General features: G+C 35.3%; 1 protein-coding gene across 7 annotated transcripts in view; it reads right to left on the minus strand.

Annotated features, from left to right (window-relative positions):
• LOC149568454 (uncharacterized) overlaps nucleotides 1-20,526 on the minus strand; it is a 334,059-nt gene that overhangs the window by 158,273 nt on the left and 155,260 nt on the right. For all 7 annotated transcript variants that reach the window (XM_089821382.1, XM_089821379.1, XM_089821377.1 and 4 more), the window contains one exon: nucleotides 12,746-12,802. In XM_089821382.1, coding sequence (XP_089677508.1) covers nucleotides 12,746-12,802 — 57 coding nt within the window. The remainder of the gene's footprint in view (nucleotides 1-12,745; nucleotides 12,803-20,526) is intronic.

The raw sequence follows: 20,526 nt of genomic DNA on the forward strand, positions 1-20,526 counted from the left end.
ATCTGGTTTCACATAGGAATGAAACAGTTTTCCTCAACTAACTATTGAAACAAAATATCTTCAATCCTTTTCATGAGACATTAACTGATTCAACTACTAACGATTAACTGAGATAATAAAACAACTGAAATAACGATCAACTGAAATAACTATAATAACGATCAACTAAAATAACTATAATAACAATCAATTGAAATAACAGTAATAATGATCAACTAAAATAACTGAAATAACAATTATCTTTCCTTGCATACAAGTGTAGTAAATGCATAACATGAAATAGAAAGAGGAACATACAAGAAGTAGCTGATGAATCTTTAGTTGTGCAAGTATCGGCTTTCGGTAAGAGGAGAAGCATTGATTTAGGCTTAACCTCTCAACCGCGGACCATATTTATCCCCACACAAGCTTTTGAAAAAAAAGGCCCTCCCTACCCCGGAATCGAGCCTGAGGTACTACTAGTCCAGCCATCCTGCATTTCCAGTGTTTGAATGTCTGCTCAGTTATGGATGGACCTGTCTGAATAACTAGCACTACCGACTTCATGTGATCTTAAGTTGGCAAACATGCCTTTACCAACCTTGGCCAAGGTTTTTGGATAGGTTTAATTACCCGATCACCACCACTCGACTTGACAATAGGAGAAAACAATAAACATTAACATGCATGAACTATTAAATGATTTTCCCTTTTTAAAAATATTTGTGTTTGTTATGTCACATCTGATTTTGCTTCCATGGTACTTGCAAATTTCTTCCTCACCTCTTCCATGGCCATCCAGCCAAGTGAGTCCTAGGAGTTTAATTCTCAAAGTTTAACCAACTCATTTTGTTGATTCCACAGTTGGTGTAATACTGTTTCATATTTCAATACATCACAGCTTATATCACTTGAGGAAAACAAAATTAAGGCTTGCAAAAGAATATCATTTGATTCCGGTGTACATCAGTAAAATAAAGATGTAAAATATATCATGATCAATGTTTTTGACTTGGTTTGAAAAGTTTTGACTCGATAAGGAACTATTCAATAACAGATAACAATGATGATGTACGGCATCCTATGAAAAGAATCCTTACTGCTATAAATACACACATAGGTAATATAGAAAAGAATACAATGTTTCAATCGGAAATGGTATGCCGATCACGTAACATGATTATCTTTCGAGAAGGATGATTTTTTGCTGGACACTATCAACCACTCCCTGCTCATGACATATCTTGAGCACAATCTCGGAGGGAATAACAATCTTGACCTCCAGCAGAGGTAAAGAGAGGGAAAAACATGGCCAAAAGTTCAGGAAAATAAAATCGTGAAGGATACAATTTGTAAAAAAAACATATATCTGGTTTCTCATGGCTTCCAAATATTTAAAGAGGTATTCGATAAACTTCATGGCTTCCAAGAAGCCGTAACTCACAAAGAAATGACTTGGTTTCTTGAATGCCAATATTATATGCCAAGTGTGAATTTTGACTTCTAGCAAGAAATTGAATAAATATGGGAAAAGATTTGAAGGTTATAAATCAAGGATAATTTACAATATATTTATCTACTTGCACATAGATGTATTTATGAGATGGCATCATATTATATATTTTATCAAAGGTCGTATCTATTATTATGTATATTTAAATACATGCTTTATTTGGAAGATTATTTCATCTTCTTGTACATGTATTTAAATGTACGTATTAGATAGAATCTTGTATAAAAATAATATTATGTTTTCACCTTTATTTCTATCTCTATGTGCACGTACATAAATATACATTAAAATGATATGGTGGAAAAGTCAATCAAAAGCCATTTGAGGTATGCATTATTTTTAATTAAAAAATAACTAATATTTTAAACGTTTATTTAATAGCTCATACGTGTCCATCGATTGTATCCAGATGTTCAAGTCGCTAGGTCCTTACCAAGATAGTTAAAGGTCGTATCTATCAACCTGATAATTGGACTAAGTTAGTACCCCATTCCGTTGATTCTGTTAAGCAATGCTTCTGCCCTTCGTCTTCTCTTGCAATCACACGTGCAACATTTTCCACGATAATAACAAGTTCCATAATAAAATCAAAAATAACATTTTAATGTAGATTTTAGCAAGGAATTCAATTATTAACCATAATTTCAAAACCAAGCTACTACTAACATCATCATATGAAAAATAATGGATAACGACCATCATCAATAAACAATTAGACAAACTTTTCCATAGAGTACAACAGCTATATTTAACTACCTCTTTCACATGACTGTGAAGAAAATCCATTTCATTCAACGCCTATAATAAATTTAAATTAGGTCAAAATTTGGGATGTAACAATTCGTCATTGTAACTCAAATCCCAAAACTTCTCAAGGATTCAATCTCATTGGAAGATGTTCTCATCTTCGTGTTGCAGCAAGTCAAGATATGCTAGAATTTCTATAAAGGACGAAGACACTCAGTAAAGAAGGCATGCTTCAAATCAAAGACATGGTAATTCATTTGAACTTCATTTTCCCAATGGTTGTCTGAGAACCTCAATTCGTGATGGAATGCGCCAAGCACTTTGCTTCACAAAAAAAAAAGGCGTTAATGGAAAGTTATTTTGAGTTTACATCCGGACACCATCAAGAAGGTTTTCGAAGTGTCAGACATTCCAAAATGTGTTAATCTACAAAGGAGAATTCACGACAACTTGAGAGAGAAACGCTTGATCACATCAAGTTTTCAAATGACAACTGATAATTCATCAAAGAGAGTCAGAGGCTATCAAAAGATGCAATGCCAGTGTTATCAAGCTGAAGGCAGTGGCACAAAATATAAGAACTCCCAATCCTATTATCACCTGGATTGCATCGCAAACTACAAGGTCCTTCACAACAATCCCTAGGATTGTTTTCCTTCTCTTTTGTCTTCTTTATTCTCTATTTCATGTTTGTAGATTAGAGAGGACGTATTACATGAAAATGTGTAATTACATGTAATATGATTTACATGTGTAATGATATGTAATCCAATAATTTCTCTTGTTAGTTAGACAAGGTCAGAGTTGGTTCAATTGCTCCCACTTTTTTTACCTTCTTCTCAACTCTTTTGCCTATATAAAGGAGTGTCCTCTCATTCTTTTGTAGTATGCAAGAAAGCTCTGCTAGACTTGTGCAAGAATAACTCTGATTGTGTAGTGCAGATTTGGGAGAAAAGTGAATAAAAGAAGAAATTGGATTCGAAGCTTTAACTGGAAGCAATTGTGATAGAAAAAATTAAAAGCTTTGACTATAATTTGTGCCTATTGTCTTTGATTCATGTTGTTATTTTGTGGTCAATAATAGAGCATCGTGATTTAAGAAGCAATCAGCGTCGAAGCTTTAACTCAGAGCGATTGTAGCAATATATAGACTAGGAGCTTTGACTGTAGCTTGTATTACCATTTCAAATTCACGAAACATAGTTAGAATTCCCTACCTCTAGAAGTCTTTGTGCCCCAATTGTAGAGGTTATTCTTATAGAATAGGTTAAAATAGGACTTACAGCCAAACTTGTACGCTTTTAGCTAGCCTTTGAGTTAGTGTTTGTTTATCGGTATCACCGCTTACAACTTTAAGATAGAAGTGTAGTTTGAGGTTTCATCTTGCCCATTACTTGCTTTGCAGGTAAGTGGATTCTTTCCTGAAAGCTAAGAGGAAAGAATATTGGTAACACCCCTTACAAAATCTCTCAACTTCTCGCTTACCTTGAGTTGATCCAAGGAACAGTGAGAAGGGGGAGCGTTCCCTTTAAGGTAGGAGAGACTTTGTCTCACACATCATGGCTCGTCATCCTTTTTTGTGACAAGATTTTACCCAAAACTGGCAATTGCAAAATATCCACCCAACATTATTGTTGTTTTCATTCAAAACAAATGTCCTCACTCTCACCTTGACCTCAAAACTCATTAAGAAGCTTTTTTCGGGAAGAAACCTGATCTTAAGGAGAAAATTTGGGTGCCCCGTCTTCATTCACATTCTTAAGGAGAAAAGAACAAAGCTTATCATATCTACATCCCTAGTCAGAGGTTCATTGAATTAAGTCGAGACGTAATATTTGATGAAGACACTGCCTTCAAAAGGTCCAAAGATGAACATGTTTCAAACTCAGATGAGACACTAGAAGAACCAAGCCCTGATATTAAGAGGGAGACACTAATGAATGAAGATAACTATACTGAACCTATGGATTTTATTCACATTTCTGAGGAAAAGAAAAGACCACTATGGGCTAGAAAGCTAATTGAAGAAAATAGTTCCATCCCACCTGAATCCACTAGAGAAAGAAAATGACCAAATATATTTTCTAGTTACATTGGATTGATGAGTGAACTATCTAAGCCTGAACCTCCTAATGTAAAAGAAGCCATGAAACAACAAAACTAGAAAGATGCTATGACGGAAGAATATAATTCCATACTTAACAATGACACTTGGGATATTGTTCCTAGACCTAAAAATAAATTGGTTGTCTCCTCCAAATGGTTATTTAAGATCAAACATGTTGCAGATGGAAGTATTGACAAATACAAAGCTAGGTTTGTTGCAAGAGGTTTTTTCTCAAAAGGAAGGAATAGACTATGAGGAGACTTTTTCTCCAGTAGCCAAAGATACTTGAGTTAGAACTATTATAACCATTGTTGCATCCAAGGGATGGAAAATTCATCAAATGGATGTCAAGACTGCATTTTTCAATAGTGTAATAGAAGAGGAAATTTATCTTGAACAACTCAAAGGATTTGTAGTGAACAATAAATAGTCACATTATGTAAATTAAAGAAGGAAGTATATGGACAAAAATAAGTGAATGAATAGATCATCACTTAACTAAACTTGGTTTCACTAAAAATAATGTAAACCCTAATCTGTACTTCAAAGTACTACAAGGGGAAATGTTGATTATGGTTTTATATGTTGATGACCTTTTGATTATAGAAGATCAACCGATTGACAAATGTAAACAAGATTTTGCATTTGAATTTGACATGAAGGATTTTGGATTACTGCACTACTTCTTGGGACTAGAAGTATGGCAACCTGACAATGAGGTCTTCTTAAATGAAGGGAAGTACACACTAGACATACTCAAAAGATTTGGCATGGTGGATAGCAAGCCAATGAAGACCCCTATGGAATCAAACCTACTGAAACTAAAAGAAGCAACTGAAGATTTTGAGAATGTTCCTACACTCTATCGACAAATCATTGGATCTTTAATGTATTTAGTATATACAAGACCAAATGTATGTTATGCAGTAAATGCTCTTAGTCAGTTCATGTGTGAACTCAAACAAATTCATTTAGTAGCAATAAAACACATTCTCAGATATCTTTGTGGTGCAATTGAATATGGTCTAAGATACACTCATACTGAATGAATCTGAGTGGATTCACAGACTCTAACTAGATAGGAAATTCTACCGATTGAAAGAGCACATTAGGATGTTGTTTTACCTTGGGATCAGCAATGATATCATGGTTCGGTAAAAATAGTCATCAGTTGCTCAGAGTTTCACAGAGCCAAATACATAGCTGCATCCATAGGAGCACGGGAAGCCGTATAGTTAAGGAAGCTTCTAGTTGGATTGTTTGGGAAGCCTCTACCACCTACTATTATCTATTGTGATAACCAAAGCTGCATCAAACTCTCCCTAATTCCAATATTTCATAACAAATCAAAACACATTGAGATACCATATCACTATATTTGAGACATGGTTAGGAAGAATGTGATTGAGTTTAGATATATCAGTAGAAAGAATCAAATTGCAAACACTTAACAAACCGCTTGCTAAGACAAAGGTGAAACATTTTCATAAGGAACTTGCTATGATTGTAAATTCTGAGAAAATATTTGACAATAATTGATTATTGTACATTATATATATTATTAATGTTGTGAACTTATGAAACCTATGTCTATCATTAGGAAGTGACGATTTTTCACTTGTACTTGGAGAAGTTATTGAAAGGTTAGACCTTACAAAAACTTGTATCATGATATACATTTTGTGTAAATGTTGAGATAAATCATTAAAAGGCCTTATCTTATAAATCAACAACTAGGAGTTAGATGTCAATCAACTAACTATCTACAAGTTGTTTGTATACATATATTTTTCAGTACTGCATGACTATCCTGCCTTCATATTCTTATAGGCCATTACCACATTGAGTACTTGGTGAATATCATTCAGTTGATGGTGTGAAAGGCCATTACTCAGAGTACTTGGTGAATACTATTAAATTAATCTTCTAATAGGCCAATGCTCTAATTTATCCATATAATATCATAATTGTAGTTGGTGATTGACTAATGCCCACATGTTATTATATATGCAGGAAATCGTCTGATCAAAGATTTTCTTGTTGTGTGATTTCTAATATTACATATTGTGTTCTATCTTAACATATGTTTGTCCTTCTTAACTAAGAGGGATTGTTAATGATTTAGTTTAATCAAAGATCAAATCTATATTGAAAATATATATATGATTGTCATAATATTTAACATAATAAATTGTTGCTTTTGAAATATGTGTATACATTAGATTATAATATATATACATATATATAAATATATATAGATACATATATATACATATATATAAACAATGATAAATTATTATGGCAAACCTTTCAATATTACTGATTGAAAAATGCAATACAAGTTGACCAACATGGTCAGCGATTAGATTAGCAAACAAACTGCCTATTTGTTATCGGTGATATGTGACTTGGAGAATCACGTTCCCGATGGGAAGTGACTCCTTCAAGGGGTCACTCGCCATCGGGGACATGACTCCCCCGATGGTTATTTATATGTATTGATTGTTGATGAAATGACATCGAACACACAAATAAATACAGTTTTCTCTCATTAATCAGCGACAATATATATATTTCAATCATTCTGCTATTCATTGCTATCAGTTCACTTTGTTTTGAACAACAGTTACTCTCTGTTATATTGAAGAATATACAAGCTTCTATTGTAAAATAATCCAATGATCTTATTGAATAGATAGTTATCTTATTAGCTTTTTCTAAATTTAGCTTTTTCTTATGACCTCTTCCCACGATGACCTCTTCCCACAGCATGGTCGTCCATCTTCCAGTCGTATCACATCCACGGCTAAACCTCACTTCCTCTCGCTCGACCAATAATGGCTTCTGAACGCGTGAAGACAAGTTGTTACGGGTGTTGCTCTGTCATCATCATTTTCTTCCACCATTTGCATTGGAATTTGTCCTGGGATACAGGTTACGGGTCACGATTTTCGCAAGGTTTCTGGTGGATTTTTTGCAATATTTTTCTTCCCTTATTTCCACGGCATCTAAGGGTTACGACTCACATTTTTGGACCAATGTCGACATCGAGATTATTTCTGATATTGCATGTCAAGTTTGGTACTGGATATTATCTGCGTGGGGGATCCTGGTTTCTCTCTTTCCCGTGCTACTGGTGTTGTTTTCTTGGACACTGCTATTTGTGTGGGTCTTTACACCTGCAGCTTCCTGTGACTTCTGCAACTTTTTTATCTACCATAACTGCAATTTCTCCTGCATTTTCCTCTGATCTCTGCAACTCTACCATAGTGCCCACCACTAGTAGAGTGTAGGACTCCTTTTTCGTCTTTCATAGCTGCTGCAATGACTACAGGAGACATCTGCCTTCCCCAAGTTCAAACTCCGACCTATCAGAGATTATGCGATAAAGTGATCAAGCTGGAGGCTGACAACACCATATTGAGAGAACAGATTGGCACTTTGACAGCTAAACTTTCAAACCTCAAGTAGTCAACTGAATCAAACATCAAACGTTTCTCAAACACCATCTTTGAAACAGCAGGGCTGAAATCCAATCTCGAGGTGGTTATTGAACAACTTGATGGGCTAGATAACATCCGTGAACAACAAACCGAAAGGGCTACAATATACTCTTCTCTAATTGCGTAAACCTAACAAAAATTGAAATAATGGGCTTCGATTTGCACTAACACAGATACTACTGCACCCAGGCTAAGTATAGACAAGATCGTTCAAGGTAAGATTGATGATGAGCTTGTACAGCATGCACGAGGGCTCAACTTGCATGTTCGTGGTCTTACACCAACTACTCATCCTATTGCTGCTGCACATTCCTTTCTCTCTGATAAACTTGGTATCTCGGACATTACCTTGCATAGATGTTGGTTTGGTACGGGGGACACCCTTTTTATCAAATTCTTCTCTTTTTCAGATAGGCTTCGTGCCCTTAGAGCTAAGAGAAAGTTGTTTTCTCTTCACTCTAAAATTTATCTGGATGAAAATCTTACGAAGGCACAGGTTACAGAACTCAAACATGCCCAGGAAATTGTGGTAGATGCTAGGCGTGTTGGGAAATGGGCTGTTATTAGGATTCTTAGAGCAGAGGTTCATGATTCTCCTCATACTAGTTGGGTAGAGAGGACAACCTCCAAACCGGCATGACGATCCTGACAACAGTATAACAAGAGAAAGCCCCCTTCTCTTCTTGTCAACTGCTGGAATGGTAATGGCTCTTTATGGTCATTACTGGGTCTTTTTCAGGATGCGGTACGGTCCTCAGATATTTTGGTCATTACTAAGACTTGCGAGAGCCCATGCACCCTCTTCTAGGTTATCCTGGTTATCAGTGGCTATTAGTTTGCAGAGATGAGGTTTGGACTTTTGGTGGGGTTCGTGGGTCTGAGGGTGTTGCTTGCTTGGTTCGGGATGATATTTTAAGTTTCACTTTAGTTCTTCACTCTAACACCTTTGCCAGATTTATGTGCGTCTGGATTGGTCAACGGAAATACCAACAGAGAGATATTTTTATTGTTGTTTGTTATTTTCCTTCGACCTCCTCTCCTTATGCCATTGATGACTTGGAGAATGGAGATCCTTTCTGTGAACTTCAGGAGAGCATTTCACAATTTGAGGCTATGGATGACATTATTATTCTTGGTGACTTCAACGCTCGAACCAAGGATCTTCAGACTCCATTGCATGATCGTGGTTCTGATTCGCACTACACTTCTGAGTTAGACCCGACTAGTATGGGACTTCAGTGCACCTCAAAGGATGTTCTTGGACCACTCTCAGGTTATGGTCGTCACCTCGTTCAGCTTTGTGAGTCTTCTAAGTAGTTGATTCTGAATGGCTTATCCTTCCTTCCTGGATAGGACCTCTTTACCTGTTGGTCGCACTGTGGTGGTGCGAGTGTTGTTGACTGTCATTTCCTCTCATTCATTGATTCCTTCCATTCACAGTTTCACCATTTTGCGTCTTCCCTTGGCTAAGCATGCTCTTCTTAGCATTTCTATTTGTGTTTCACCCCACCCGTTGCACTCCTTCCAACCCTCTCACTACCCTGCTGATACCATCTCCTTTCCTACTTGCTTCCATTACCCTGAGAGCAATTGTGAGCTTTTTATCCACCACCTTAGGAGACTTCTGACACCTAATAGGTCTTGTGAGTTGCTTGTTGCCTCTGACATGTTTGATTCACTTGCCTCTGCCATCTGGGATTCTGCTCTCCTTTCTATTCCTCACCGTTCCCCTACCTCTCTCAGAGCTAAGCGTTGGAATACTTGTCCTATGAATAAATGGTTTAATACAAATTGCAAAACTTTCCACCACTCTGTTTGTGTCACCTTTGAGACTCAATCTCCTACCTTCACCCATTTCCTACACTCTTCAACAAAGTTGTTTGCATTGGGTTTCCTGAGTCCTCGTCTATACATGTGGTTTACCCTATTTACAAGTGTGGGCCTACTTTTGATTCGGGTAACTATAGAACTATTATGATCGGACATACTTTTGCCAAACTTTATGCCACTACTCTAAACACCATGTTATTTAGTGAGCTTGATAGAATAGGTTGTAGAGATAAATGGCAAGTTGGTTTTGGAGCAAACTATCAAACTATGGATCATGTTTTCACACTATGGGCTATCATTGAGGAGGCTAGACACCGCTCTCAAAAGGTCTATTGTTGCTTTGTGGACTTCCATAAGGCTTTTGATTCTGTCCCTAGTTTGGCCTTATTTCTGAGACTTCAAACTGCTATTATGAGGGCTTTATGAGAGGGTTTTCTATTCCGATTCAGAGCACCATTGGGGTGAAGCAGGGTTGTCCTCTTTCTCCTACTCTGTTTGGTTTGTATATTGATGAGTTGGAGGATTTCCTTGTGAACTCCTCTCAACCTAGGGATGGGTGCTATTTGCATCAAGTTTTGATCCCATTCACCCTTTTGCTGATGATGTGGTTCTCTTAACCTCTTCTCTCGACAGCTTGTAGAGACTTCTAGATTGTCTGGTGTCTTTTTGTGATCAGCGACAACTTGTGGTCAATTTATCAAAGACTCGGGTTATGGTCTTTAACTGTTTAAAGACCTCTCATCTTCATTTCTTCTTTCAAGGTCATGAGGTTGAGATGGCTTCCTCTTATATGTATCTCGGTGTGAAGTTTTCAAAGCCACGCTTTAGCTTGAGACCAGATATTCAGTCTAGAGTTAATAAGGGCATGGGTTCTCTAGCTTTGCTGGAAAGACAGTGCTTCAGGCATCATTTCCAGGATATTTCGTCCAAGTTCTCCCTTTTTGATTCCTTGGTTCGTCCGACAGTTTTCTATGGCTCGGTGGTTTAGGGGCCTTCTCTTATTGCTTCTGATTGGGCTTCTATAGAGAGGGTTCAAACGTTGATGTTACAGCATATCATAAGAGGCCACAAACTCACTCCTCACAGCATTGTTTTAGCTGAGTTTGGAGCTCATCCTCTCACACTTGTCATCATTTTTTACTTGATTTGGTTCCTTCATCGGCTTTGTGGTTTTATGGAGTCAGGTGTTGACCGGCACAGATACTCTCATCTGACATACTATTCTTTTGTTGAGATTTTGAGATCTGACACCTCTACTAGGTCTCATTGTTGTTACACCTAAGCCAACTCTTTGTTGAGTTCAATTGGTATTGATATAGATCATCTTCCTCCATACTAGTTTTCACTTGATGCTCCTGCTCATCTTCTCTCCTCACGTCAGGAGTTGAATGAGCATATTAGATAAGATATCTACAAACATTACATTACCACTACCTAGAGTAATCCCCCAAGAGGTCTGCGACCTAGGATGGCCTTCTATGCTAAGCATTTTCTTGTGATTCGGGATGGTATTATTGTTCGCCCCGCTTATCTCTATTGACGCAGGAATCATGCCTTACGATTTTCTTTAGGCTCATTCAGAGTTGGTTCTCACCACCTCAGGGCTCGGACTAATCACCATATGGATCGGGCTGATAGGGTTTGTCAATTGGGTACTTTGGCAGAGGTTGAGACTAAGATCCACTTCTTATTTCTATGTCCTCTTTACTATGAGATTTAGAGGGAGATTTTACTATTTTTTTAGAGACCGTTCTTCTCTTTCGATGTTCTTCAACTATATTGATCAACGGTGTCTTGCACTTTATCTTCAAGAGGCCACCCATCTTCGAGAGATTACCCTGTAGTCTTTTATACCTCAAGGGCGTACTTTGAACCAGCTCATTATTGCCTTTTTCTCTCCCTTGTCTCCTCCACGGGGTTTGAAAAGGCCTTCCAGTACTTCTCATTCTAGATCGGTTAGACACTGCACCAGTCTCTTCAGGTAGCGACAGTTCTACTGTGGCTATACACAGTATTCTAAGACTATGGATAGTTCACAGGTTTACCCCTCTATTACTGATTTCTTTGTGACAAGGAAGGACCATTAGTCCTTACCTTGTCTTCTGTTTTATGTATTGCTTTTGTTTCTTCTTTGACACCGTTTGGTGCTTCTGTTGTGGCCGGCTCTTCTATTTGGATGCTCAAACCCATAAACCTTGTTGGTTTTTCGTCGACATTAATATTATCTTATCTTATCTTATCATTGTATTCATATATAAATAATTATATATGTAATTGTGAGATTCAGAATAAAATAAGTATTTTTGACATCAAGTCTGAAAAATTTAGCAATTATTCTAATCCTTTGGTCACATCAAGATCTTAGTGATTAAAAATTGTTAAAGCTTCATGTTTTCTTTATTGTTAGACTAATTACAACATAAGAAAATTCAATCTATAGCTTGCCACCAACTACTTAGCTAAAAGATATACATCAGCAAAAACATCTTTTCTGCCAACTTATCTGTTCAGTACCATAAACAAACTAATGTGCTGCGAAAAATGCAAAAACACCCAAAAAAATCCAAACAAATTAAAAACAACTGATGTAAGCTCTATTACCAAGACCAATAAAAGGTCCAAATGCCAATGTGAATAGGTTTAAAGAAAATTTAGAATATTATACGATATAGAATATTACAAATGATATCCAAAATATTCAAGTAGGCAAGAATTCAGAAGATGTTCCAAAACCAAATGTAAATAAAGATTGAACTTCAACAAATATAGCAATCCACGAAAGTAGACCATTGATATATTCAACACAAATTTCAAATCAAAACAAGTTGTTTAATTTATTTACTGTAAACTATTTATGAAACGCAATAAGATTGGCATTAGTCCACATAATAAATATTACAATTCCATAATGCTGAAATCCATGAAACTTTGTATTTGGTGGAATGTTGCATATCTACTTAATTAAGGAATTTATAATATTTTCACATAGTCTATCACTAAGCATAGTTCAAAACAATGTGTTTATGAGCATTCCAAATATATTTAAATTTTGCTCAAGAGATGTACCTTGGAGAAAACAGCTAATCGATGGGTAGCCTTTGCTAAACCATATCGCTCATCCGGCTGCGGCAAACACAAATGATGAAAATATTTAGAAGTTGGTTTCACTCATTTTGTCCAAACTTTTATATATATATATATATATATATCAACACTTCAAAATGTGACTTCTTGTGAAGATAACAAGTCATGTTAGAGTGCCAAAGATGAAAATGTAAACAAGAAAATGTTTCATCCCTGATTGACACAAATAATTCTAACCAAATAAAAAAAATTCAAACAAATAGTGTTCACCACTAGAACTAGAAAACAAGTCACAAAATTGCCTAAATACTAGAGAAAGAAATAAAAAATGTATATGGTATATCTATAAAACTTATTTAATTAATTCATGATTTAATCTAAATTAGTACAAATGAGAAATCAATTAATGAGCAACACAACAACAAAGTTTACATGGAAACCCTTGCAGAAGAAAACCATGACAAAAATATCACTAGTATTGATCATTTTGTTATAAATTTGTAGGCACCAACTCTTCATTCGCTTTGTGATTGCTTACCCACTCAAAGCACCACTTATTCAAATTATCCTCCCAAATTCTGCTATAATTATCTTCTTAAATCTGCAATACGCTGATCATTAATTATCACAATCTCCACATAAAACTTCTTATAATTTACCATACAACTTTTCACTATCTACTTTACTGTTGAATAATCTTCTCAAATTTTGCTCTACATGTGCTAGTGTATCTGATGTATTTATAAACCTCTCTCCTCAAAACACACTTAACTATTATCTCTCTATATACCTTCACATTTGATGAAGGGAGACACATCTTAAGATTAGATATCTCTAAAAGAGATATGTCTTTTTGTAAACATCTCTTCATTAATACAAATCATCTTCTATTTAATATTTTGCTTGATAAAATATCCTAAGAGAGAACTGCACCCATTACAACTATAAACAAATCTGTTTTCATTAGTAAATCTATGTATTATTAATCAACATAATGATGATAGAGTCCGCCACAAAAGCAGATAATGATTCTTTCTTGATGAAACAATGAAAATGCTTACTTCTGTTTTGCAAATATGAATCGCTACCCATAGTCGTCAATCAAGAATAGTCATGTATCATAGAAATTCACTGCTTTGTTTATAATCAAATAAAACAATGTGAATTTCTGTCTAAACAAATTGCCACTACTCACTACTGATCGCTGCTAATAACTGCTTAAGGAATCACTGCATAATATATTATAATCGTTTTTCAAACCATTCCTTTGTGTTGTTAGATTTATTTCGATCACTTAGTATGTAATCAATGTGCTGATCTCCACCTCCTTGATCCTAAATTGTTGTATGTAATCAATGCATTCTTCAATATTAATTTCTGCCACTATACTTGTTTTCTTTGATCTCGAATGATGCATTGAAACATAGTCGCAAAAGAGTTAACATCAAAGCTTTATTTATTTGAGACTTTTTTATTGTGTCTAAATCTTCAAAATAATCAGCTCCTTACATGGAAAATTTACTTTTAAATTTAATCAAGTCATAAATAAATCGATCACAAGTTTTCAAATATCTCCCCCTTCATCATTGATGGTAACCTCTCAAGGAGATGACCTTGATTATAAAGTGTTCCTCACTACTCCAATGCAGATATATTCTTTTTTACACGTGCTCCCCCTTGCTCCAATACTCCCCATCTAACATCAATGGCAAAGGCATCCATAAAGCTGTAAGATAGCGCAATTAAGAGTCCCCCCTTATGAATAGATCTCCTTAATGGTTGGAAGGAGAGGATATCATCCCTAACTTTTGCCTTAGAAACTACAATGTCTCTTTGCAAAGAGGCTGCGTAAATATGTTCACCCATTCTCTGGTGGTAGCATACTTCAATCTCACTTGTTGATCTAATATATGTACCCACAAGAAATGGTATTCGATGGGAATGTGTTTAATCCTTGAGTGCATCACTGGAATCTTGAAAACAAAATTTTCGTTTGTATTCACAAAATATAGATATTGGGTGCTTTTATTCCACTCAAATAAACCTCAAATTTTGTTGCATCCAATGACTTTAGTACAACATGAAGTAGCTGCTATGTATTCTACTTCAGCACTGGATAGGGAGACCAAAGCTTGTTTTTTTTCAAAACCATGAAACAAGATTGTTTCCCAAAATGAATGCACTGCCAATAGTACTCTATCAACCAAGCTACTTGCTCAAACAGCATTAGTATAGGATTTTGAGGTGAAGTCATCACCTCTTAGATACCATAAACCAAAACCCAATGCTCCTCTTAGGTATTCTAATACTCTCTTCACTGCATGTACATGTGTCTCTTTAGAAGCTACTTAAAACCTTGCAACCATTTCAACTACCTACATAATATAGGTCTTGAGGCTGTCATATAAAGTAAACTTCCTATCATAAATCTGTAGGAAGTTTGGTTTGCTTTGTGAGATTTGTCGTTCTTGCTTAACTGCAGTACGCTACGTAAGCCATTTATTGTGCCCAGTGACATTGGCACAACACATCCTCTAGTAATACATGGGCTGGGGAGAGTAAACCTTGTGACCTCACACTTTACCACCAAAAGATCTCAGCAATCAAGTTAGGCCCCCAGCCATTCTCTTTATCATACTTAGTTTGTGAAAACAATTTCAATTACTAAGATAAGAAACTTGTCCTCCAACAAAGAGAAAGAGTTCACCTCAAATGGACATTGAAAATTCCTTTTTGCATTTTCTAGGCAAATTCTTGGCCAATTTTATTTTGTTGTCTGCAAACATGATATAGTCTACATGTGCTATAACAATCAATTAATGGCCATCTTCAATTTTGAACTGAAGATTGTTGTCTGCTACACTTATTGTGAACACTTGTTCTTGCAAGCATTTATCCAATCTACAATACCAAGCACCAGGACTTTCTTTAATCCTTTAACAGCTTCTTTTAGTTTGCATACATAATCTTTGTTTACTGAGAAGATGAATCTGTCAGCTTTTTGAATATAAACTTTGATGGTATTTTGGATTCTTTTTTTTTCTGTTATCAATTTTTAATTTTCAACTTCTTCTGCTTCTTCTTTGCAACTTTCTTCTTCTTCATGACCAATTTCTTACTTCTCCATGTAATATTCCAAACAAGGACTTGATTAGCCAGAAATTTCCCAACTAGGTTTTGATAGTGCTGGAGACTGAAAATATAAGTTAGCCTATGTAGTGTTCCCAATGATTAACATTCATCACTATGCATTTAATCAGATTAACATAATATCATTGATACATAATACATACTTAACCCCTGATTCCTTACTTCTCTTTTAATCACTAACCTTAAAAAGGATATTAGAGTTATTGAGCAAGGTCACCGAAACAGCCATTTCCCTCAAGGCTCTTACCCATATTGGACCCTCTTGTCATGTGACCAAATTACTCCGCCTCTTCCAACAAAATCTCCCTATACATTTAACAGTAATTAGCGAGTGAAAAAAGGAATGGAATAAGTATATATAACTATCTTCTTTATATCAATAATATAACATAACTGATATATACAATTATGAATTCATCATAATTAACAGATTAAACATAATATATATTTAAATATATAGATCATATAAAGGTCCTTATCCCTAACAGAATTCAGATATAATCTTCTGTGAATCAATATCTGATTCATAGATGCATTAGAGCATAATTCACTGTCACACTGCTTGCCAGCAACGTAAAGATTGATTTCCTTTCTTATCTCTTCCTTGCAATAAACATTTTATATTCCTTCTTCCCCATTCAATGATTTTCTGATTCAATATCAAATATTAAATAATGATGTTTGGTGGAGTGAATGAGAACCTGCTATTATAACTCAGATTCCCCAATGTTGACATCTCTTGAGTTTGATGGGTCGTGTGTTCCTTGATCGATCTTTTCATGACAATCATTTCTGATTAATCTTCATTGCTCACTTCCTTTGATATCCACCCCTTCAGATTATTGTACATAACTATTTGTTGTCTTAAATCATTATCAATTGCCAACAGTTTTATCATTATCGAGTCTTTAAAAATAAATTTGATTTATTAAATGTCTTCCCTAATTGTTAATTGGATAGCCCACTTAAGAAAGGGTGTAATTTAGTATGAGTATTTTATTAAATTATACAACAACGTGGCTTGTAAAAAATCACATTTCTTTCAGAAATTTGTTTTTTCTTAATTGCTGACCATTATAATTAGTCGTCATGCTAAGAAATGTAATCGCTTGACTGCTCTTGACGTTTTATCAATTTTGGAATAAGATATTGCAGATTATATATTAGCATTGACTGTTTATAATTCCATTGTATTAATATTGTTACCCTTGTCACTCATGAATCATTAACTTGTTGATAGTTATTCGTGAGTCCATTCTTGACGGAACCTTGAGGGATAATCATAGCAATACCTGATCCTTCTTAATTGGTGGATGTGCCTGGGTTTTATTAGTCATGTATTACAACTACTTCTGATCTCAATGTTATGTTTCTTGATTGTGTTGCTCGATATAGAGACTATGCATCAATTATAAGTATTTCTATGCAAAGTATCTTTCTTGGACAATAATTAATCATGCATATTAGTACCGTATTCACTGATCATAGGCTTCATACTACCTTCAATGCCAAGGCTGTCCCAAGAAAATTGATGACAGTTGCTATGAAGTATTAATGATTGGTTCTCTTATTGATTTCAGCAAGTATTAATGTTTTTCTTGAAAAGGTATTCTCTGCATCACATTAGGAAATGCTGATTTAAGATAGAGATGTTCCACCATGAAACGTTAAATATTTTTAAGACTATCCAACAATACCGGTCACAATAGGATATGCTGATGAAATATCAAGCTCCTGATATATATGTGCAGAATATTACGGAAACAGATTATTGCTCAATATTTTAGTCACTAGGCTCTCTTTGTGCAACTCTGTACAGCTTATTTGTTAGTACCCATCGCTGTGCATATTTGGGGTGCAAAACTCTCACATCTTTCTTTCTAATAATCATTATAGTTGACATCATGCACGTTATCATATAAAGTGTAACCACTACTTATCAATGTCCTTGAGTATGATCTTAGTTGTCAACCTCATTAGCAATCCTGCAAGTTATTTCCTCACTATATAATAATGATAAGCTTAATTTGTGTCTATTCCAAGACATACAGCAGCTGAAAGACAAGTTTCAATATTTAATTTGAACTTATTAATCTTATATCAACTCTTGTTTCCTTAAGGTCCTGAATAATATGATTTTATATCATTAAAATTCTTGGCCTATTGATTACTCTTTCCTTTCACTATAGCTGGTTTGGTGTATGCTACTACATATGCTCCCTTTGTTAATCAAGAAGGTTTATTTCATACTACAAATGAGGGACATGACAGTCCTCCCCTCCCCATTTTTTGCATTTTCACAAGCAAGGACAGTTTTATACGAGTTTTTACTCTGTGTAGCTTTTGCTGCACAACTATGACATCAACCAATGAATTTTCAATTTGCAAGGTTTCCAAGTTTAAGATCAATTTTCTCTTACCTTCTACAGACAAGAATCAAGGCCATCTGAATTGAACCTGACCATCTTTTGCCAATCAATTCATTTCTATTCTAGATCAACCCAAGTAGAACAACACATGGAGCATACATTTCGAAAATATGAAGAATACACATGAATGAATGAAGACAAAGCGTATATGAAATATACAAATAAATGCATAAAAAGTTTAAAACAGGGAGCATATGTAATGTCACTTAATTGGCTACCTCAGAGAAAGAGGACAAATATCATAAATTTTCTCCCTTTACTAAGACATTGTTGTATCTGATCTTACTTGTAGACTTATGTTATTGATAATCAAGAGATTATGACGGTGATAGCTCTAAGAACGAAATGTAATGAATTGCTAACTGCTCTCTCAAACTGTACAATTTCCGTATATGCCCAATCGACTCCCATTAAAAAGATATATAAATTTGATGTAATAATATGACCTTTCCCATGAATGTGTGATTTGATCTTATGTATATAACTATTTTGGTATTGATTGGCATTTTTGTATTGATAGTAAATACTATTAATACTAATTGACAACTTCTGATAACAAATAGCTTGTGTGTGCACCATATGATCCCTAATGATTTACAACATTGAATTGGCAATTCTGCCCCTAAGGTGGTTTTCTATGTGTTGGGTGGATATTTTACAACCGACAGTTTTGTGTAAAATCAAGTTGCAAAATAAGATGACCAGCCACAGCACGTGAGACAGAATCTCTCTTACCTTAAAGGGAAGGCTCCCCCTTCTCACTGTTCCTTGGATCAGCTCAAGGTAAGCAAGAAGTTGGAAGATTTTGAAAGGGTGTTACTATTACCCGTGGAATGAGTAATGGGCAAGATGAAATCTCTAACTACACTTCTATCTAACAGCTAGAAATGGTGATATTGATTAACCAACACCAACTACAAGGCTCATTGAAACCGTACCAGTTTGGCTCTATGTCTTGTTTTAAACTATTCTATAAGAATAACCTCTACCATTAGGGCACAAAGACTTCTAGAAGTAGGGAATTCTAACTATTTTTCTTGAATTTGAGATGGTAATACAAGCTACAGTCAAAGTTCCTAGTCTATGTATCACCACAATCACTCCCAGTCAAAGCTTCAACTCGGATTGCTTCTTAACTCACTATGCTCTATTATTGAACACATAATATAACATGAATCAAAGATAATAGGCAAAAACTATAGTCAAAGCTTCTAATTTGCTCTATCACAATTGCTTCCAGTCAAAGCTTCAAATCCAATTGCTTCTTTTATTCTTTTTTCTCCCAAAGTCATACTACACAATCAAAGTTATGCTTGCATAAGTTTGATAGAGCTTTCTTGCATACAACAAAAGATGATTTTTACAATGAGAGGGCACTCCTTTATATAGGCAAAGGAGTTGAGAAAAAGATGGAGGAAAAAGTGGGAGCAACTCACCCAACTTTGACCCAGTCAAACTAAAAAGAGAAATTATTAGATTATATGTCATAATGACATGTAAATCGTATTATACGTAATTACACATTTTTATGTAATACATCCTCTTCAACCTACAAACATGAAATAGAGAAGAACGAAGACAAAAAAGAATCAAAACAATCCTAGGAATTGTTCTTAAGGGCGTTACGATGCAATCCCAAATGATCACAGGATCGAGAGTTCTTGTATTCCATGCCACTCCATTCACCTTAATAATCATGGTGTTGCATCTTTTGATAGCCTCTGACTATCTTTGATTCTGTTGTCATTTGAAAACTTGATGTGATCAAAAAAAATTTCGTTCAAGTTGTAGTGAACTCTCCTTTGTAGATTGGCACATTCTGGAGTTTCTGACACTTCGAACACCTTCTATCTGATGTCTGGATGTAAATTTGGAACAACTTTCCCACCAGCATCTACAACTTCTTTTTTTCGAAGCACAGTGCTTGGCGCATTCTCACACAAACTCAAGTTCTAAAGCTGCCACTGGGAAAATGGAGACCAAATGAATTATCGCTTCTTTGATTCGAAGCATGCCTTCTTTACTGTATGTCTTCATTCTTTATAGAAATTTTGGCATATCTTGACTTGGTGCATCATGAAAATTTTAATGGGACTGAATCCATCATTGGAAGATATGAAGTCTAACTCCATGAGAATATTGGCAAAATGGATCTCTAAGAAATAGTATATTCGAAGTATTGAT

This window comes from Cupressus sempervirens, chromosome 3, assembly GCF_028749045.1.
Source record: "Cupressus sempervirens isolate cs-2001-9-10 chromosome 3, ASM2874904v1, whole genome shotgun sequence".
NCBI lineage: Eukaryota > Viridiplantae > Streptophyta > Pinopsida > Cupressales > Cupressaceae > Cupressus > Cupressus sempervirens.